At 35.5% G+C, this 23959-nt stretch overlaps 1 protein-coding gene across 1 annotated transcript in view; it reads right to left on the reverse strand.

Moving 5' to 3' along the window:
• cdh9 (cadherin 9, type 2 (T1-cadherin)) overlaps window positions 1-23959 on the reverse strand; it is a 99319-nt gene that overhangs the window by 4835 nt on the left and 70525 nt on the right. The window contains exons 6-9 of the mRNA XM_018094960.2: window positions 15937-16124; window positions 9636-9889; window positions 5461-5597; window positions 4012-4133 (exon numbers count right to left, since the gene is read on the reverse strand). Of these exons, the coding sequence (XP_017950449.1) occupies window positions 4012-4133; window positions 5461-5597; window positions 9636-9889; window positions 15937-16124 (701 nt within the window). The remainder of the gene's footprint in view (window positions 1-4011; window positions 4134-5460; window positions 5598-9635; window positions 9890-15936; window positions 16125-23959) is intronic.

The raw sequence follows: 23959 nt of genomic DNA on the forward strand, positions 1-23959 counted from the left end.
AAATCTCATCTGCCCAGATTGCCAGTTGGTCAAGATCCTAATGCAAGGATTCACATCCTGGATAGAACTGACTGGTTTGCAGAGTTTTGTGTCATCTGCAAACACTGATACATTGCTTATAATACCCTCGCTAAGCCATTTATGAACAAGTTAAGCAAAAGTGGACCCAGTACAGAACCCTGAGGGACCCAACTGAAAACCTTACTCCAAGTAGAGAATGTACCATTAACAACCACCTTCTGTACCCAATCCTGTAGCCAGTTTTCTATCCATGTGCAAATGACTTCACTAAGACCAATAGACCTTAGTTTAGAAAGCAGTCATTTGTGAGGAACAGTATCAAATGCTTTGGCAAAATCCAAATAGATTATATCTACTGCATCCCCACTGTCCAGCTTCTTACTTACCTCATCATAAAAAGCAATTAAATTGGTCTGACATGACCTGTCCTTCATAAAGTCATGCTGATTACTGCTTATAATGCCCTTCTCCAGTATATTATTTTGTATGTTATCCCTTAACAAGTCTTCAAATAACTTGCCCACCACAGATGTCAAACTTTTCTCTCTGTTTGTGATGATGACTGAAGAGGCATCTACTGTGCATGCTTGCTGCCTCTGCTCCAATGGAAATCAATTAGGCCTGCTCAGTAGACACCTCTTTGACCATCTTCACAGACAGAGATAGAAAGAGAGGTTAATAAAGGGGTGAACCTTTAGCTAGGCCAGGAAGTAACTCAGAGAGCTGAAGTTAAGCTGCTTGTGATACAGAATCTACAATCTTTTTAGAGGCTTTTATGATAAAATGCTTACTTATCCTTTAAAGGGGTTATAAATCCAACCATAACATTGTCTCACTGAGCCCATTAGTTTTCTGAAATGAAAACCTTAATTACCAGGGGAAGATAAATCACTAATGAGAATGCTGATTGCCAGCCTTATGTCAGGCATCTTGCTGTTATCAGGAACAAAGAACATGGAGCCAGGGGTGTTCCTGGGGCCACCGTGAGACAGCCCCTGTGATACAGCCTCCTCCTTGCCCTCCAGCACTTAACTTTTCTTGTGCCAGAGGTGGTCCATGGGGCCCGCATTGCTACTGCAGAGAGCGAAATTGCACTCTCTGCACTAACAGAACAGAATTTCCAGTTTAAAAAATGGAAATTGGCTCTTAAAGTTAACAGGAGTGACTGTTTGCTACCCAAGGTAACTTTGGGGTTATTGCCTCCTGAGGTGAGTTTCTTATCTCTCCTCATTGCAGCAGTTCCCCTGAATGGAGCAAGATTTAAACAGATCAGGTTGGTCTCTGATGTCATTGGAGTACAACTAACAGCAGGCCTCAACCTTGCTAAAATATTACAGTGTTTAGTCCCCTTTTAAGACTAAAAATGTAACACTTTATATGAGCAATATGTGCAAATTTAAATTAGTAAAATCATATGTCAAATATTAAATGGCTTAAATACAAATCCTCCATTAGAAATAGTTATTTTGGAGCATATTTGTATGACCACTGAGTACACTACAGCTGACTCTTCACTTTATAAAAAATAGAGCATGTGTAACAGTGGCTATAAACTATACACCATCTTAGGGACAAAAAGATATCACAGCATAATTCAACACAGCTTTAGGTAAAGGTTAATGGAATAACAGTGACTTGGAGCAATCCACTCTTCTTTCTTTCTAAACAAGTCCAAAATAATGCTACCAAAACTTGTGCTTATAAAAAATCGGGACTCTTTTGTAGTTTTGTAGTGCAGAAATAGAAATATACCAATTAGATTTATGCACAGCCCATTTAGCTAAAGAGAGTGGGGAAACAAATTTTTGTCTGGAGCAGATCTTTCTTTTGTGATACTGATATGTATTGGTACATATTAATAAGGACTGATGTATTGTTGAACCCAACTCCTAATGTTAGAATTGGGGTGGAGTAGTAGAAATGTCCATACATTTCAAAGCTACTAAACAGTTGATGGACAGTTGACTGATTGAATATAAAACTTTGGTGGTTTTTGTAAATGCTTATAGGATTTTAGTAACAATTTGAATCTGCACAAAGATGGTGTTTGTTAGCTTTGTTCAAACACTTTTTATTTTTGTTCTTATTTGTTTATTTGTTTTTGTTCTTATTTTAAGTTGGCAATCTTCTCTCTTAATTTGTGCCATACCCTTTTAGGAGAGGGTAAAGCAAAAATAACATCATAAACCAAATTGCTTAATATGACAGAAAACCAATGCCTTTGTCAATAATGTGTTTGTTGCATATGCAATTTGTTTCTCCTATGTTTCTATTTTCTACAGAGCAGCCCTTGTAAGTTTATTTACTTTCCCTATGTAGTTTGCAACTGGATTCTGGATAACACAGGGAGACACAAGCACACACAAAGATTAGCGCTAATAAGGTACAGGGGAAAGTCACACAGTTTGCTTGTGGCCCCACACAAATATATTACAGCAATGAGCCTTGAGCAGTGGAGCAATGTATTGTCTTGGTGACAGGACAATAGGAAGCAGACATGGACTATGATTGGTTAGCTTGTGTGCATGTTTAAATAATTAATGACTAAAAAATTATAGAGTACTTGGCACAACATTAAAACAAATAATAATGGTATATGCCAAAAATTTGAAAATAACATAGAAAATTTTGTTTAGGGCCCTATATGAAAACATTAAGAAAACTTGTTCCTATGTAAGCTCTTTTGGGCAGGGGACTCTCTACCTCTTCTATAGGTTATTGGTTGATTTTTTGTATGTGATATTTATATTTAATGTATACACTCATTTATTGTAGGGCACTTCAATACATGATGGCACATGATACATATTTGTTAATAAAAATCATTATAATAATGATAAATAACATAAGCAATTGGTAGTTATTTATAATGGTCTTTTATAGTCATTATTGGCAGCATCACATAAAAAACTAATGATGCATAAGGCTCCCAATTTGTACCAAATAAATTGTTTAGCAAGAAAACAAATGATGCCCAGCTTTTAAAGCTGAACAATATTATTTAGATGTATATTTTATATTTGATAAAGTAAATGCAAAACATTTATTGCTACGGCTTAAAGAAACAGAAAATGGATAACTGAAAAAGCAGGTCACATTGTGTGAAAAACGAAAGGCAGCAACAACTGAAACGATGGTTTACAGCAAAGTAATTGAAAGTAATATATACAGGTAAATTAAGGTTAATGGCTTTAGAAGGGGATCTATTGAATTGCTGATTTGTTCTAATGTAGTAAAGACATCAGAAATAGCTGCAAAGAGCAATGTTGCTTTGGAAAGTTGGGACAGGAAGAAATGTCAACGTGAATAATTTGAAAGTATAAAGTGTTTCTTTCTAACTAACTTTTAACTTTTTAATCAGTTTTTATCATAAATCAGCACTTAAACTTTTTTGTCTGTAGCATGGGGAAAAATAAACACATAATAACACAATGTCTTGCTCCTACCTAGCTCCTAGATGCTGTGAGACATATCTGTCATACTGTATAAAACAAGTTGTTTTAGGAAAAAAATTATTTTACTAATTTTGTTGTCACAATTAATGATCTCATGGAGTAATCAACTATTCCTAGTACTATTCCTAGTACTGTCTTTCTTTCTTATGCCAATAGCATTTTCTTAGGATTAGTGTCCCACAAGACAAAGTAAGATTGATTAACCTCTATCTGAATGGCTCATTAACTTTTACTACTTGCTGACTGGTGTAGACTGTGACTGACTTAACATAGAGTGTAAAAATGAAGGTGGAGTAAACAGATATATTGACCATTTACACAACACAAATATTTATCTATGAAACCTAAATTATAAACCTACATTTTGAAAGAAAATAACATAACACTGGTAAAGCTTGTATAAACCATGAAATGGCAATACAAATAATGATTTTATTTTGATGACAATATCCATATAACAATGAAAGTGAAAGAAGTTAGGAATCTTAGCATAGCCAACCCCCTGTTTATCATAAATATTTTATTTTAAACTTACCTGGCCCTGTTTTGCATTTTCACATACAAATGTCTCATAATGTTTTGCAAATTCAGGAGCATGGTCATTAATATCCAGAATTTTAAAGTACACATGAACAGATCTGCTTAGTTTTGGATTGTCTAGAAAAAAGAGAGGACACTCATTTTTTATGTAGTGAAGTAAAATAAAGCTTAATGACTTAATGATGGTAATCACCAATCTAACGGAATAATGATTTGGCCATTTCGATGAACCAGAACAATATCTTGTTCACATAGGGGCTCAATAAGGTTGTTGTTGAACGCAATAATTTTTCAATTTCACAGCTGTAAGTTCATGTACAAGACAGCCTACAAATAGATCCAAATTTAAACAGATGATGTTACTCTATAAGTAGTTCATTTAAATAGTTCCATTAATTAATCTGCTAATAAGTAAATGTTTTTATTGGGAGCAGTGGAGTTTGTCCTCAGTTTAAAACCTACACACCTTTCTGCCCCTTGTTACACTGCTCTGCCTTGTGATTGCTTGCTACCCAAATGATCTAAGCTCTAGAAAAACGACTTACTTTTTTTTGTAAGATACATAAGATATCATAATAAGATACATATATTGTGTACATATAGGGGCCCAATAACTAACTCATGTAAGAGATAGCTCATATTATTGAGTAAATAGACTATAACTACAAACAGCTGACTTTACTCTATAATAAGTAGTTCATATCAATAGTTAGAATAATAAATTCATGTGTTAATAAGTCAGTTAGTAAATTCAGGGTCAATGTAATTTACCTTAATTTTTTACATTTATTTGGGGTCAGTTGAGTATGCCCCACCTGCTTTGTAAAGCTTCTCTGCATTGTCATCACTTCATACAAATGTTACAAGAGCTTCTATGTATGTGTGTATGTATGACTTGTTTCTAGGCAAGTCACAGACGTTTTTTCCAGATGTTAGGTAAATTGCATAAGTTTTAATGTAATTTAATACATAACTTGCCAAATGATGTAACGTTTACTATAAGGCCAGGCCCCCCTTTTGGAATCAAGATTTCAACAGGTCTGGGGCAACAGTCCCGCCTCTCCAACTCTGATATATAGATATTAGATAGATATTATTTTTTCACTCCTTTCTTGTACATATCCAGATGGTTTACTCACATGAGGCTTTGTGTGTTAGAATGACGTGTTAACACTTTTGCATTTTTCCCATGTTCAATATGTAATTTATTTACAGTGATATTTTTAATGTCCCACTTTATTGCAACTTAAAAAACAAAAGCGTTTTCAAATTGTGCTACCCTCAACACTTAATTAAATGCTTAATAACTACAGAAGCTTTTTACAAATCGATAATAAAAGTGACAAACATACATTTACTCACCACAATGCATTTATGTGTTATTTATATCATTTGAATTACAAGGCTAAATGAATTGAAGAGAATTTTTTCATTAGGAACTCACTTGCTTCTGTTGCTATTACAGTGATGTTGTGCCATGGTATTTCTTCTCGATCAAGTGACTTTTCAAGAAATATAGATCCATTCCCTGAGTATATACTGAACATTTTTTCTATATCTGTATTGCGGTCAATGCTGTACCTGCAAATGCAAATAAAGTTGTATTCCAACAACTGATTCTACTGTTTAGAATTTTTGTTCAGTGTGGACATATGGTATTTCTGAAATAAGTACATACAAAGTCATTCTTTTTTTTAAACTTTTACTCATGAAACATGACAATTTATTGAATATATGTATCCTTAAGCAAACCTGCAGTAGATACCTGAGGTATCTGGTATTGCTTTCAAAAGCATAACATATAGGTTAAAAAGGAATCTTTTTATAGCTGACTCCCAGAAGTCTCTAGTATATTATGAAAGATTAAACCTAATGGGAACTGTAGAATTTTTTGCTTGGTTTATATATTTGTAGCTGCAATATGACCACCCCACTGAAGATAATTTAGAGTGTAATACTGGAAAGAAAAAGTATTGCAAACTAATCTCAATATGTTAGACAGCAATGCCATGATAGATGTAGTGCTAGTAGTGCTAGTAGTGATGATCGTTTAATTCCATATATTTTAAATCCTTTTATGTTCTGACCTCTGAATTGTCACGGCCAGAGATTATTTCTTTGCTTTTTTACACCTGGATTTATCCTCTATATTATAAAGATATTAACTTTATGTCAGTTCTCCATGAGTTTGGTATCTGAAACCAAACTGCATCTTGGTGCTCAAGGTTTTGAAACGTTCACTCTTTGGTTTACCGAATCCTTTCATTTATCTTATATTATATTATGTGTATAATTAGTTTAAATATGTTTTGAATGTTGATGCTATGAAGATATATGTGTCCACACCCCTTCACTGACCTCTAAAATCCAGACCCTAATTCCTAACTGACTAGCTATCTCATTTTGGTCTTAACAAAAGAATGGTCTTAACAAAAGTTTGTAATCAATCATATTTAGACACCCCTGCACTAACCACTGATGTTCAAACCCAGATTGGTAACTGCCTCCTGGCTATCTCCTCCTGGATGAACAGGCGCCACCTCAAACTTAACCTAGCTAAAACCGAACTCATGGTCTTCCCGCCCAAACCTGGCCCTCCTTTCACCATCACTATTGATGGCATGACCATCAACCCTGTAAATTCTGCACGCTGCCTTGGGGTTATCTTTGACCAGTCACTCTCCTTCGCTAACCATATTAATAACACTGCCAAAACCTGCCGTTTTTTCCTCCACAATATTGCCAAGATACACCCTTTTCTTTCACAAGTAACAGCTAAAACACTAATCCATGCCCTTATACTTTCCTGCTTAGATTACTGCAATCTCCTACTAACCGGCCTCCCGGACTCCCACCTCTCTCCCCTGCAATCAATTTTAAACTCTGCTGCCAGGATCCTCCTGCTCTCTCCTAAGAGGGGACCTGTTCAGCCTCAATTAAACTCTCTTGCATGGTTGCCTGTTAAGCAAAGGATAGCTTACAAAATCCTTCTACTAACATTCAAAGCCCTTCACTCCTCTGCTCCTAACTACATTACTTCACTGGTCTCCTTGCACATTCCTGGTTGTCTCCTCCGCTCCTCTCAGAGCCTCCGTCTTTTTACACCATCCACACCCACTGTGCTCTCTTGTCTTAAACCTTTCTATCTCGCTGCTCCTTACCTCTGGAACTCTATCCCTGAATCCCTCCGTAGGGAAAACTCACCCACTCTCTTTAAGAAAAAGCTCAGCTGTTACCTTCTGGAGCACTAAGACATTATTTTGCCTAGTCCTACGCTTAAGGGCAAATGCCCATACCTGATACACTCTTACCTTCTGGTTTGTGCCTGTATGTTACCCAACCACTTAGATTGTAAGCTCTACGGGGCAGGGACCTCCTTCCTACTGTGTCTCATACCACATGGCACTTATATATACAGTATATACAGTATATATATATTTATTGTATTTATTTATTATATCACTTGTCCTCCCTGTGTGTAATTTTGTATTCTGTAAGATTGTACAGCGCTGCGTACCCTTGTGGCGCTTTATAAATAAAGTTATACATACATACATATTAATCCTGTTGATGTAATTCCAAATTCATCACTCTTTTTGCAGTATTGCATCAGTACCCTCCTTAAACTGTGCAGCTAAATCCTGTTCTGCTCCTTTACTCCTTTGCTGTTAAACATTTTATTATGACACTCCATTAGGCAAAGGGTATCTTACAAAATTGTTCTCTAAAATGAATGTTATTGATATTTATGGCAATAACATTTTCTGTATGCTTTGAATAAATATGCAATTCTGCATGCACTGAAAAAATACGTGGTTCTATATGGACTGAACAAATATGCAGTTCTATATACAATGAACAAATATGAAGTTAGAGTGACATGAATTATTGCACTGTGCTACCTCAATTACAGTTTTATTTCAGCAATTTAAAATGTGCTTTTAGTTCTCAGTAAATGAAGTGCACTCCTGCAAGATGTTTCATATCTGTTTGAATACATTTTTAGTTTTATGACAGTCAGTTTCCAAAGTACACTTTTGCTCTTTAATTTGTATTCTCATTTTATCTGAATGCTTGCAGTGCATGAGTGCTCACAAGGACATTAACCAAACATTAATGAAGTCCCCAAATATCTGAGTACATAAAAAAACTGTTAGGGAATGCAAAAAATACAGCTGAGTGTGGCATACAGCTTAAAGCAGAGCTTTCACTTTGTCTCACATTAGAATAAATAATTACAGTCAAAGATTATAATAAAGTTGAAAGTTGAACCTTTTCAATTTAAACAACAGTTTTAGGAAAGAAAAGTTTGTGCAATTGTTTCATCACTTAACAGATCATTAACTAAGCTATTGTCAATGAAGGTGTTAAAAGTAAGTTCTAATAACTGTAGAACATAAGTCATGTAGTTAAAATAAATTAAACTACAGAAAATATTCCTGTTCTGTATTCTTCCACTTTTTTAAACATTTATCAAGTCTGTTTTGTCCTTATATCACATTCTATGCTTCTAGTTTGCCAATACACAATAGTGATGTGGCTTTTGGTATCTATATAGCAGCCACCAGACAAGCAGCTGCAGTTGAAAATGGCAGAAGCAGAGAACTAACATCCTGTGAGTGCCTGAAGTACAAAGTCTCTAATGGGGTGATATTGACCGGACAGCAACATGATTACTGCAAGGCATCTCTAAATTGTTAATTTTTAGTAAGGAGCTATTACACGGGAGATGTTTCTTTGCTCAAGGAAAGTAATTTTATAATCACTACACATGGTCTAATAAGTAGTGATGTGCAAATCTGTTCTGTTTTGCTTTGGCAAAAAATGTGCAAAACGTTTAAAGATTTGCATAAAGGTGACATGTATCACCCAGAGAGGTTGACAGTTGCTGTGCATTTGTCAATAAAATTCCTATTTCTCTAATGTGCATGACTTTTTTCTCACTCCAAATACATTAAAGTCAGCAGCCGATGGGGAAAAATTGCCCGATGCCAAATTCGCTCATCACTATTTTTAAACATTGTTATATTTGCTTGTACAAAGAGATACAACATTGGTGGCCTGAACATTAGTCCTCCTCTCCAAATAGCAGAGCAAGTGAGGAAATATAGAAAAATAAAGTAGCTTATCTTGCATAACTATGGAGTTCAACCTCATTGTATTCTTTAACTCTGGGGAGATTAATGCCACTGAGTGTTTTGGGTTTCACAGTTTGGTGATTTCAATTCTGGGTCTTTATTGTACCAAATGAATGTGTGGAAAATATTATCCTTTTGTTATATGATAGGGTAGCAATTGCAGTTTGGACAGCAATTTTGGAAAAAGGATAATTTTGATAAAATAAATTCTTCCAGAAAATGTTAAATTTATGTTCTTCTATTGTCAATAGACAGTCAATTTCACTAGCTGAGAGTAGTGATGGGCAAGGCATGGATTTGCGGCGAATTTCCGTGTTTCGCCATTGGTGACAAAATTCACAGTGGGAATTTAAATTAGCAGCATGTCTTTTTCCTGGAAAACTTATCAAGGGGGGAAATGTAGGGAAAGCACAAACAAGCCAAATATTATTTATGCAGGCATTACTATGTATATTTTTTTGCCTATATACTTCTTACTTACCGCACTGGGTTCTTTGATGAATCAGGATCCTGAGCTGTGACTTGACCAACAATGTTACCTTCTTTTGCATCCTCATCTACTTCAATCACATAAAATGATTTGCTAAAAACAGGGGCCTCATCAGCATCTTGCAGCACAACTTTCACAGTAGCTGTATCTTTAAACGGGCCAAGGTGAAAAAAACGAGGCTCAACATTCATGTTGGAGGCTTCAACCTCAAAGGTGTGTAGCCTCCTGCTTTCAAAATCCAACAACTGCAGAAAAATAAGAATAATTTTAAAAATACAGTGTACTATCTATTTTGTGTAAATATGAACAGTGTACCAAAAGAAACCCTTTTTTGACGTGTCCGCGCCTATTTTTTTACCCAATTTGATGCAACTGCACCCAATTTGACCTGCAACTAATTTTTCCACGGCGAATTTTCTCTGAAACAATTCACCAATGGCAAAATGCAGAAATTCGCTGCGAATCCTTGCCTGGCGAAAAAACTCGCTTATCACTAAGTGGCACATATTCCAAATGGAAAAATTGATTATAAAATCCATAATAAAATGGAGTTCTATTTGGTTTTAAACTTCAATCAAAATTAATCAGCATTATAATAAAGAATCAATTTCCAATACCTCCTACTATATCAGATCTTATTATAGGATAAGGTATATTTCATATAATTATGAAATATACCTTATCCTCTAAACATATCTCTAAACCAAATAACTTACTATAACCCAACACACATTAATTTCTCATATTAAACCATATATTGCACTAATTGCATCTAAGTCATAGGGAACCCATACATTTTTATAAAAAGCATGATAAAGACTGCATTTCATTTAGTCCACGGGGTGCCATAGTAACAAGGGTATGTATCCATCGTGCCTCTATATATTATATCCCGGGTGCAAGGTAAATGGTTTAAATATCGAAAAAAAGATCAGCAATAATGGATTTATTGCAAAAAAATTAGTTGTGTACTAAAAATTGCATGAACAGTCAACTTTATGTTTCGATCCCCATCGGGGCCGAATGGCTGATCATGCAATTTTTAGTACACAACAATTTTTTTTGCAATTAATCCGGCGTTGCTGGTCTTTTTTTCGATATATACTGCTCAAAAAAATAAGGGGAACACAATGTAACATCCACAGGTGGTGGTTGTGCTTACAGCCCAACACCGTGCAGGATGTTTGGCATTTGCCAGAGAACACCAAGATTGGCAAATTTGCCACTGGCACCCTGTGCTCTTCACAGATGAAAGCAGGTTTACTCTGAGCACATGCTACAGATGTGACAGAGTCTGGAGATGCCGTGGAGAACATTCTGCTGCCTGCAATATCCTCCAGCATGACCGGTTTGGCAGTGGGTCAGTAATGGCATGGGGTGGCATTTCTTTGGGGAGCCGTACAGCCCTCCATGTTCTCGCCAGAGGTAGCCTGACTGCCATTAGGTACCGAGATGAGATCCTCAGACCCCTTGTGAGACCATATGCTGGTGCGGTTGGCCCTGGGTTCCAAGACAATGCTTAGACCTCATGTGGCTGGAGTGTGTCAGCAGTTCCTGCAAGACGAAGGCATTGATGCTATGTACTGGCCCGCCCATTCCCCAGACCTGAATCCAATTGAGCACATCTGGGACATCATGTCTCGCTCCAGCCACCAACGCCATGTTGCACCACAGACTGTCCAGGAGTTGGTGGATGCTTTAGTCCAGGTCTGGGAGGAGATCAATCAGGAGACCATCCGCCACCTCATCAGGAGCATGCCCAGGCATTGTAGGGTGGTCATTCAGGCACATGGAGGCCACACACACTACTGAGGCTCATTTTGACTTGTTTTAAGGACATTACATCAAAGTTGGATCAGCCTGAAGTGGTTTTTTTTCCACTTTAATTTTGAGTGTGACTCCAAATCCAGACCTCCACTTGTTATCCACAAGTAAGTGTTCACTGGTGGATTTCTGAAATTGTCTGCCCAGTAAAAGGCAGATGCCACTTTAGGCACTGTCATAAGGTATTGACATTCATGAGTGGTAGTGATGTTTTTTGCAATGCGTTAAACACTTTTGGTGTTCCTTACCAGTGACACGAAAGAATGAATTCACTAATCTCACATTTTTATGATTTACTGGACCAGGGCCACCTTTCCCATGTTATTCAAAAATTTTGAATTAATTCAATGTTAAATGTTAATTCAATGGATCCCTACAGTTAATGGTGTAATGCACTATTGGAGATATAGGATTAGTCAATGGTTAAATTATTAGCATAACGTATAAAAATAGAACATGCTATTGAACATATTAAGTATGCTGCATTTTCTCACTTATAATACAAGTATGAGATCTAGTTTCTCATTACCTAGAAAGATCTGAAATATGACAATGCCATTCTCATAGTGTCCTATTTAAACAAACAATTCTTCATTTTTGACAGATTTGCTTTTTCTCAGTAATAATAAGACAGTACTTATATTTGATATTGACTAAGCCAGCATAAATGAATGCTTATGTAAGACAATTCTAATTTTTTAAGGCTTTACTGTCTTTAGTAGCCTTAGGGCAGTGTTTGTCCAATGTTTTCAAACCACATCCCCCATTTTAACTTATAACCTGGTCAGGGTCACCCTTGAAGATCAAATCTTTGATCAGGGCCCTTCTATCTCAGGAAATAGGTATATCTGAAAACAATGGTGTATTAGTCATTCCAGCCATTGTTCCAAATTTATCTAGAACAACAAACAGAAAATTTACCCTTATTGGCCTTCAAACTGGGCTTTCAGGTGTATCAAGAATAGCAAGTGCCCCATTTAAAAACTAAGTGGTTTTAAAGCTGGGCATCCCAGATACTGCTCTGTGCCTTACAGTTTGGGAACTTCTGCCTTAAGGCATACTGTTCCATATGGATAATGTCTTTAAGTTTGACCAAAAAATGGTCACTGATAGACATAAGCCACAGCTCCAGATAACCATATATAGGGGCTGATTCACAAAAGGTTTTTAACAGTTAATGTATAGTTTTATGCATTAAAAAGTGTTTGTTAATTAAGTAACGATTAAGTAATTTTGCATGCGTTACTACTCATATCGCATGCGCAAAAAGCTCAATCGCAAAGCGCTATGTCCATCACATTGCGATAATTATCTAGTAGAAATAATACTAACGCATAATTCACAGACATATTTAAAGCATTAAAAGCATGACATATGGCGATAATCGGTGCTAATATTAACACCTATTTGGAGTAGGCGTTACTCCAAAAACATTGCGGTCCGTGAGTGTTTGTGAAGACAACATGGAGTTTGCAGTCAAATTTTTGTTGGATTGTGAAAAAGAGAATCAAGTATGTGATTGTCTTAGAGTGATGCAGGGAAAGATCAATTCTAGAGGGATTATCAGAGGAGGAAATAGTGAGGCACTATAGGTTAAATAGAGCAGCAATCTATAGCCTTTATGAGGTACTGGAGCCTTATCTGCAGCCACTAACACACAGAAGCCATGCTGTTCCTGGCAAAGTGAAACTTCTGTGCTCCCCCTTCATTTTTTTGGAACAGGAAGTTTTCAAAAAGTTGCTTACATAAGATAATGACATAACATCTGGCGTTCAGATGGCAAACTTCTTATTTTACACAGCTTTTTGCAACAGTTTTTTAGCGAATTTCATTTTACACAGCATAATTACCTCAAATATTCCTCATATACTGGCTTGTCAGGGGTTAATAAACAAAATGGTGGAAAAACTAGTAAGGAACCTGCACTGATTGCCACTGAAGAAGTGTGTCCTGAGTGAGGATCCGTAGAGACAGCGTGGGAGTCGGAGCAGAGAGATAAGGAGATCAGAAGCAGAGCAGGGAGCATCGGCTGACTGGAAATGACTGAATGACTTTAAGAGTGCAGGGTCATGATGTGGATGTAAGTAGAAACCAGAAGTGCTAGAGGTTTTATTATCTGTGGTAATGTGCTATTGGCGTTCTCTTTGTTTTTCTAAGGGCTGTTAATGTATGGGACCTGGTGGTGATTAACTACCGTTGCTACAGAGAAGCCTCTGAGAGATTTACCACTACAACAGACTGGGATTACCTTCACTGTGGCTGTGCAAGTTAAATGGACATTTTATTAATTAACCCCTGACAAGCCAGTATATGAGGAATATTTGAGGTAGTTTTTACTTTGGGAGCATGGTTCCTATACTTAGTGTCTTTTAATTTAATAAGTAGAAACGCAATGTGACCAGCAAACCCATAATTATTTTATCTTAATAATTTTAATGGTATTAGCGCAGATTATTTCTTGGAATTTGTTGGTACACAGCATAATAAATAGTCTCCTTACTGTAAGGTACATCACAATGTTTTACATATGTAATATTACTTTTATAGAAAACACATTTATTTTTACACCAAAATAACATTTAAAGGAGAAGGAAAGGTAAAAACTAAGTAAACTTTATCAGAAAGGTCTATGTAAATGCAGCCATAAGCACTTACAGTAATGCTGCACTGAGTCCTGAATCAAAATAAACAGTGTCTGACTTCCTCTCTCAGGAACAGCCATAATTCCCAGGGCCAGAGTCTGCGCAGTTCTCTCCTCTCTCCTACTATCCCCTCCCCTCTCCTGCTCCCCCCTCCCACCAGAATGCTAAGAACTCCCTCCCCTCTCCCTTAGAAATATGTGATCTCAGCTATAATGGCTAGAGACTGCAGGAAGGAAGCTACCTAAAATGACAGCTGCTATCTTAAGCAAAAGGAGAAAGCTTCTAAAGCTGTTTACTCAGGTATGTTAATGGTTTCTGCAAAATAAATATATTGTTCTAGGTGGCACTAATGTGGCAAATCTATTGGCAGTAAATGCCAAAATGACTTTCCTTCTCCTTTAATGGGTTTTTAAAAAAATATTGTATGTGCATTTTGTAATGTAATAGCTTCAAGAATTTAAAAATATATATTATTTATCTTATGAGTATCTTATTCAGAATTTTATGAGCTCCTATATATTAGAGATTTTTACAATCTTCTAATTGTTCCATTATATTACTTTGGGGCGTATTTATAATTAATCTCAGTATATCTCATGATACATGATTAAAAAAAATCACAAATGGGTAAGTTATGTTTCTGTACAGGCTTATTTACCAATGTTAAAATTTGTGAATTTTAGAGTGTTTAATTGATTTCAATAAATTCAAAATTTTACCAAACTTGAATGTTTGCTTATTTATTAAAGAATTTGAATTTGAAAAATTGATTGAAAAAAAAATCGAATGCATCAAATTTGTATTAAAACCATTAGTTTTACTGGGTCTACAAAATCTAAAGTGAAAAAAATCACTTTTATTTTGCCTAGGACAACTCCCATTGACTTCTACATTAATTTGCAATCTTTTAGATGCTAAAGTTTTAAATTACAATTTTCACATTTTTCAGCTTAAAAAATATTGAACATTCCAGTTTATGAAGCCATAAGTTGAATCAAAATCAAATCTTTGCAAAAATTCAAAGTAGCCCCATAGAGTTCAGTTAAAAAATGGTAGAAAAGGTCATGAATCCAAATGTTTCCAAACATTTTAAACCAAGTTAATAAATTGCAAATGTCCTAGAAGGTATTAACACAATTTACAAGCTCATATTCATGGTTTATTTCACCTCAAAAATAGTTTACATATTTTCTAACATTTGCTTTTTTTTTATACAGTTATATGGTAGAATTACATGGGTTATATCCAATTAAAAACAAACACTTAAACATTGCTTATATTAATCCACCAAATTGTGAGAAAATGTTATGCCAAAACAAAATGGAAAAAGATTGTAAGCCTTGGTGATCCTCTAGGGAATTAAACTAAGCTAACTTATAGTAAAAGAGAATATTTATACGCAATGAGCAAATCTGTCCTGTTTCACTTCACTGAAAAATTTGCAAAACTATAGGAAAATTTACAAAACACATAGAATTTAATAGGAATTTATAGGAATTTATTCATGATGACTTTCTCACAGTGACTTTTTATTTTCACTGTAGCTGTTTCTGCAGTGACCTTTTCTGAGCAGAATACTAAAGGTCTATGAGCATTTTTTTCACAATTACTTTTTCAAAATTTTTGCAGCAAATATTTGCAGCAGTTTCAAATGATTGGAGTATATTAAATCTCTTTAAAAGTAGTTAATTTGAATTCAACTGAGTAAGTTTGCTGCAAATGTTTTTATTCATTAATCAGAAGCTTCTCTACTGTTTCCATAGCAGAGAAATTAGTCTAATATTATTGCAATTAAAAATAAGACAATATCTAAAAATATGAAATACCTTTTTAACTGTTATTATTCCCTCTTGTGTTTCCTGGTCTGTGATGATATCAAAATGACCTTCTTCATCTCCATCAATGATTTTATAGTGGATTTCAGCATTTTTACCCATATCCTCATCATTGGCTTTTATTCTACCTATTGCTTTACCGATTGCAGCTGATTCAGTTGAGCTGAACTGATATATACCTAGAAAATAACATGTTTATAAATTCATTGTTCAACCTTTCATGAATTCACCATTGTTTGCAGTCTGATTCAATTAATATTACAAAGATTTAAATCTTATTTTTGTTACATAAACATCTGTGAATACAAACATTATTATACTATTACAAATAACTTTTAACTAACGATAAGCGAATGTGTCCTGCTTCACTTTGCGGAAAAATTTGTGAGACTACAAAAATTTCACAAAATGTGGCTACCTCACAACTTTTTTGACACAAGAATGACTTGTTTGATGCAGCTGCAAATTATTTGACACAACCGTTACATTTTTTATGTGACCATAACGTTTTTGATACGACTGTGACTTTTTCCTCACTCTGTAAATTTTTGTGTCACTTTTGCAAAAAAAATTCACCAGTAGCGAAATGTGGAATTTTGCAGTGAATTCATGCCTGGTGAAAAAATTTACTCATTAGAGACTTGAACATGTAAAGGTAAACAAAGGTCCAGGACCGGATTTTTCAGGATTCATTGAGGTCTGGCATGGTGCCGAGAGACTGGCAAATTGCTAATGCGGTGCCATTATTTAAAAAGGGATAAGGTACTTGAATACATTGCAGTTTACAATACTATAAGTTTGTGCCAGCATGCTTTTATGCATAGATCTTGGCAGACTAATTTAGTCGCCTTTTATGAGGAGGTGAGCAGGAACCTTGATGCTGGAATGGTAGTTGATGTCATCTACTTGGACTTTGCTAAAGCGTTTGATACAGTACCTCACAGAAGGTTAATGATCAAATTGAGGAATATTGGCCTAGAACATAATATTTGTAATTGGATAGAGAACTGGACCACAAAGAGTGGTGGTAAATGGAACATTTTCTAATTGGACCAGTGTTGTTAGTGGAGTACCACAGGGGTTAGTCCTTGGTCCTTTGCTTTTTAACTTGTTTATTAATGACCTGGAGGTGGGCATAGAGAGTACTGTTTCTATTTTTGCTGATGACACTACATTGTGCAAAACTAAGTTCCATGCAGGATGCTGCCGCTTTGCAGAGCAATTTGCCAAAATTGAAAAACTGGGCAGCAAACTGGAAAATGAGGTTCAATATGGACAAGTGCAAAGTTATGCACTTTGGTAGAAATAATATAAACACAAACTATCTACTGAATGGTAGTTTGTTGGGGGTATCCTTATCCTTAGGATCTAGGGGTTTTTGTAGATAACAAGTTGTCTAATTCCAGGCAGTGTCATTCTGTGGCTACTAAAGCAAATAAAGTGCTGTCTTGTATAAAAAAGAGCATAGACTCATGGGATGATAACATAATTTTGCCTCTTTATAGGTCCCTGGTAAGGCCGTGCAGTTTTGGGTTCCAGTCCTTAAGAAGGAAATTAATGAACTGGAGAGAGTGCAGAGGCATTCAACTAAACTGGTAAAGGGGATGGAATATTTAAGCTATGAGGTTAGACTGTCGAGGTTGGGGTTGTTTTCTCTGGAAAAGAGGCGCTTGCGAGGGGACATGATTACTCTGTACAAGTACATTAGAGGGGATTATAGACAGATAGGGGATGTTCTTTTTTCCCATAAAAACAATCAGCACACCAGAGGTCACCCCATTTGAAGCAGCGTAGGTGGTTTTTCATGGCGAGGGCAGTGAGGTTGTGGAATGCCGTTTCTAGAGATGTGGTAATGGCAGATTCTGTTAATGCCTTTAAGAGGAGCCTGGATGAGTTCTTGAACAAGCAGAATATCTAAAGCTATTGTGATACTAATATCTACAGTATTAGTGGTTGTATATATAGTTTATGTATGTGAGTGTATAGATAAGTATAGGTTGTGTGTGCTGGGTTAACTTGGATGGGTTGAACCTGATGGACTCGGGTCGTTTTTCAGCCCTATGTGACTATGTAACTATGTAACTATTACTACTTTTAACCCTATTTTGTAGAATAGAGCACACAGATGAAAAACAATAAAACAGTTCTGAGAACAGTTAAATTAAGAAAAGAAAATGAGTCAAACAGACAATAAAAAGAGAGAGGAATGGGTAAATAAGCTGTTCTTTATTATGAAAAATAATTGGCAATTTAGTAAAATACTTGACAATATTTTAAAGTATGACATCAGCAATATTTCTACTAGATCATTTAAACTGGAAAATGTGCATTTTATCTGTACCTTTATAGATTCTCAAAATGAATGTATATTCTGTGCATGTTTTCCCTTTTAGCTACAATGCTGCATAATTACTTTTGTAAAAAGTGCTAAAATACAAGAAAATTTGGACTTGCCTGTATAACTTGCCCTGCTATTTCCTAGCAACCATTATATACCAAGTTTAAGCTAATTTATAGGGCATTCATTTTACAGAAAAGTATGCATACATGCTTACATTTTTTTGGCTACCATGTTTTGAATGTCTGAAAAGGTGGGCGTTTAATTTGCTTGGGTTTTCTGAGTATTTTAAAATATATAACAGGTAAGCTGTTGCTCAAGACGTAAATTGGTTTTAATATTAGTTTTTAAATCTGGTGCATGTGTTTTAAATTGACAGATTTGAATTGACAAATTTCCATAGCAGTTAAAGACAAAAACATTTTTCATTAAGCATACCCCATATTTATTTATTTATAGTTTAGGACCTTTATTTCACTCGGCCCCCCCTTGGGAATTTGCTTTGATTCCTGGCTTGCCAGACATGCTCAGTTGTTCTCAGCTCAGATTACTAAACACGCCCTCCAGTCTAGCAGCCAGTAAAGAGATGGCATTGCTGATTCCAATAGAAACTCATCTCTAGCTGTCGACTTCAATTTTCTTCTCCTGAGCTCAGCAAATTGGGCCGGAACTAGGAGTAGGCAGAAGAGGGACCTGCCTAGGGCGCAACAGTGAAGAGGCATTAGGAAGGTACCTCTGTTGGCAACCCCTAGTCAGGGATCTTTTACCCCCACCGCTGATTTCCTGGTCGCTCCCCCCTCTGCACGTCGTCTGCGTGCTTTAGTGCTGCGGCTCCCCCTCAATCTCGCAGGCGGGGGGAAGCAACGGTGAGGGCGAGGCGCCCAGCTGGTTTGTCCTGCTTCTGCTGTTAATTGTTAATAAAAATTGTTCCAACCTAAAAGTGTCTGATTTATTCAAAGTTGGGTGGCTCCAGTACCTCATAGACTTTTAAGATAACATATAAATGTATAATTTTTAGGAATATTTACTTTATATGATTTTACAATCTTGTAGCATATTTGTAACAGTGGGTCATAAATTCCATTTATAGTTCACTGATAATCAACAGATAGCTATTACATGTGTTATTTGATGTTCCTTATGAACACATTTTAGGATTTTTATCATAAGGATAGTTTTGACCTCCTTTTGTGAATTACTTTGAATACATTTTAAACGTTTCTATCTGTGTTTTTCCTTTTTTTCTTTTTAATTAGATCTTTGAGGCAGGATCCACATAAGAAGCATCATCACTTGGTTTCGTATTAGGTTACAAAGCAAAGTAAACCCATGCCTAATAGATTATTGCATCATAAATCTAAGCAAATATCCCATAAGTTTCCAGAAAGATTTGCCATCTGAGAGCATTTGGATAAGGGGTTACTTTGTCAAAGTAATCATGGTTGCACCTATTAATATAAATAAACACAAACATGAAAAGAAGTGAGGTTCCTATTGTGAAGTAAAACCTAGGTCAACATGCATTTGAAAATTTTGTCAAGGCAACCCTTACTTATAAATAAATATAGATATAATCATGTTAAGTGAAACATACCTATGAACTAAAAAGCTGCAAATTGCATGCAGCACTTTCTATTTATTAAAAGCCACTATTCTGCCATATTTTCTATATTATCAGCAAGTAGTTCCAGTGTAAAACAATCACATGTCTACTTGTGGCTTGATCTGATCACAATGAATCTCCCTGTGGCAGTTTTTTAAGTATTATCCAGTGAAAACATTGTTAACATTTTATGCAGGGCTTGTTCTATAAAACATAATTAGCCCAGGACACTTGAATCCATAAGGCTACATTCATCAAATCATGAGTTTGAATCCCTGAAATTGGATACGATAATTTCTGATGATCGCAAATATCACGAAAATGCTTACGAAAAAATTGGAATAGTCACGATAATATCGTATTGGCGCTCTGAAAGTCACAAAATTTTCATACCAAACGATTGTAAACAGCGGGAAAACCTTTCTGACTTTGATCCTTCTGTGCATGATTTTGGAAGCCTTCCATGGGAATCAATGGCACTCTGCTGCTCCAACCTGGCCCAAGGAAAGTCATGATAACGAAGCTTGAATTAATCCAAAACTTTCATACTCTGCGTGACAATACGATTTTGACGCACAAATTTTGTCGCAAGGTACAAAATTGTTGCGCAAGGCACGAAATTGTTGCAGAAAATACGCTTGGAGCGTTCGTACATTAATAAATGTCCCCCATAGTGTTCTGCTCAGGAGTCTGCACAAAAACACACCTGGCAGCCACCATGCAAGGACCCAAACTTGTTAACATGTTTTTATAGAGGCCTAGAACCAGGGTTAACGGTTGCTGATTTACCCACTGTTCATTATATATTCAGTATATGTTCAGTATATTTATATATGTAATAAGCATTGGTATGTGAAGACACAAAATATAGCCACTTGTTGACAAAAGCAATGAAACACATTAAACATCTAGCCAGAAAAGTACTTGGGCAATAGTGATCACAGCATGATATCAGTTGCTATTTCTTTTCTAAAACACTGACAATTTTTTTAGTTAAAACACAAAAAGCAACATACAAATGTTTTTGTAAAGCAAGTAAATTCTCTTGTGAGTACATTTCTTTTATTAACAAAAGAGCTGCATAAGAGGGAATTACGGGAAAATAACTTTACTGGTTGTGTTCAAACTTTAAAAGATAGACAAAGCTTTAAATATGTACAAAAATGTAACAAACATTGTACAAAACAAATCATGTTAGGTAAGGAAACGACTACTAAAGAGATGACATTTCTTTTGAGTTACAATATTAGAACGTTGTGCCATCGATTTTTCAAAATTGATTTTGTCAGGAAAATCTAATAAGTACAAATCTGACATCATTAGGATTGTAGTACTTATGGACATGATTGACTTTATTAAAACAGTACATCTGAGGAGTTTACTAAATAAATTAAATAATATTTAAAGGAAGTTTAAGTTTAACTTATCATTTTTTTCATGTCATTTTTAATGGGTCCCCTTTATGTTTGCTGGTTGTACAAAATGTTGTACATATTTTTAACATTAAAACTGAAAATTACTTTATATAAATTGGGTGTGGGTTGGGCAAACGACAAGTAAAAGTTAATGTTACTATGTTGTAGAAAAATACTGTCTAAACTATTAAGAATTATAAAAGGATTTTGGTAATAAATTTGCAACAGGACAAAAATAATGCATTATAAAAAAAAAAAAAGTTTGCGTGAGCATTGCTTGTGACAGTAGGATAGTGTTTGCAAATTTTTTAGTTTAGTGCAGTGTATGTAAAAAACTTCTTTATGAAACAGTAGTTATTTTTTGAGCTAAAATGTACGCCATCTTCAAGCATGTCTTAAAGGAGAAGGAAAGGTTAATAAAGAGTCAATCTCAAGCTGCAGGCATACCTTCAGTTCTCTCAATAGTGCCCTTAAGTCTCCCCATATTTCACCTGTTCAGATGATCAGAAGCCGAACAGGAAGAAAAAAAGGCTGAGCAGTGCAGCATTTCTGTGAGTGCTTATGGCTGTATTTACATAGACCTTTCTGATAAAGCTTACTTAGTTTTTACCTTTAGTTCTCCTTTAAATATTTGCAATACACAATTAAAATTTACAATGCAATAAAAGTCTAATGAAAAATATTACATTGCGAAATGTGATTTTTTTTTTCTTCCTGAGCCATTTAAGAAATGTAATTACATTCCCCGTTTTGAGTTTTAATTGAAGGAGTTCTGTATTTTGGACTTGTAACATATCCAACTATTTATTTAAAGCTAATGTGCCAGTAAAACTATTTCAGTGAGAGAATACCACAACTTTATGGTTCTCTCTGTAAAATAATATTTTATCTTTTTATTTATAACACAGTGCTGGCACCCCTCTTAAGTACATTTTCTAGAACCCATTTTTTCACCAGGCATAGATTTGCAGCAAATTTCTGCATTTCGCCATTAGCATTCTGTTTTACGACACTTCGGTGAAAATTCACTGCGGAGAAATCCGTGCGCGCAAGTTTTTTTTGTCGCACGTCAAATTGAGCACGGTTACGTTAAAAAGCACGGGCAACAAAAAAATATATGCGGGTGTCAAACAGCGCGGGCAACAAAAAATATATACGTAGGCGACAAAAAATAGACGCAGGCGACAAAAAAAGACGTGGGAGACAAAAAAAAATCATGCCACAAATGCATTTGTTGGGCAATTGACTAAAGCAGGATTCCAAACAGATTTGGGTATAAGCTAAGAAAAGCAGAGGCAGGGAATAAATGTAACTTTTGGTACAAACTCACTCACTGTTCTCATGACAAAGAGTTACTGTAAACTGGGAGTTCCTAACAGATGCACTTCTTAAGGCTTCTTAAGTTTCATGTACTGGAAAAAAAATGCTTTGCATATTCTAAATAGGATTTTTTTTGTAATAGATGTAAAAATACCCTCTACTTCCACGATGTTATATCTTTTTTTAAACTGGACAATATTTTGCTGTCCTTTGTTTATTGTCTGCTACAACTTATGTCAGTGTAATATTTAACCCTTTCACTGCCAGCCGTTTCGGACCAAAGTGGAACTTCTACTGCCAGACAGTTTTTGAACATTTTGCACTGTTTCACTTTAGGGGCTTTTCCTTGGGGGGGACTTTAAGTTTACCCAGGAAAACTATATATTGTTTTTTTCAGGACAACCTAAGCTTTCAAAATATGGTGGAATTTTTGTGTAATTACAATTTTGTAACAAGATGTAGGCTTCTAAATGTCTAAAAAATGAAAAAAAAATATATTTTCCATAATATAAACACATACACCAGAAACAAAAAATATTTTATGGACAAAAATACAACTTTTGGAAAGTCCCATGTCTCCTGAACGTGCCAATACCAAATATATATAATTTTATGGAGATTTCTTACTTGTATAGGTCAAAAACTCCCAGCAGTACCCTACCAAATTTCCAAAGCACTGCTCCATAAAGCTGCATACTTTAGATTTCAAGGTCACAAATTCCACTAACATAAGGTTTATCCCAGAAAATTATACATTTTTAGAAAGAACAGATTCTGTGGAATCCAGAATAGATAGAACTGTCTGTCTACTCCAAACTATCAAGTTGCAATGCTTTCCTAAAGTTATTGGTTTTTATCAAAATTTGTGAAATGTATTTAAAATCGCTTCAAAGCTTCCTGTCTATAGTATCTTATCTCCTACAGGTCATAAAGTAACCAGATAAAACACCCTAAATATGAATGCCAGGGGTCGACTGAACAGTTTGATGCCCAATATGTATAGGTTTACTTAAGTATGTGGCATGTAGGGGCCCCAATGTTAACATACCCCCATATGATCTATCATTTCTGTCATTCCAGCTTCTGCAAAATCAACACATTTACATCATATTGTGTGGGATAAAGCTACAAAAAAGTATGCTCACCCCAGAAAGCCATATATTTTTGGAAAGTACACATTCCCCCGAATCTAAAATGGGTACCCATGTGTTTCTACTCCAAAGTACCAAGCCGCAAAGCATTTCTAAAGTTAGAAATTTTGATGACATTTCCAAAAATCCCCTCAAAGCTTCCATTTTGTAGCATCTTATCTCCCATATAGCATTAGGTACCAACATA

Source organism: Xenopus tropicalis, chromosome 6, assembly GCF_000004195.4.
Source record: "Xenopus tropicalis strain Nigerian chromosome 6, UCB_Xtro_10.0, whole genome shotgun sequence".
Taxonomy (NCBI): domain Eukaryota; kingdom Metazoa; phylum Chordata; class Amphibia; order Anura; family Pipidae; genus Xenopus; species Xenopus tropicalis.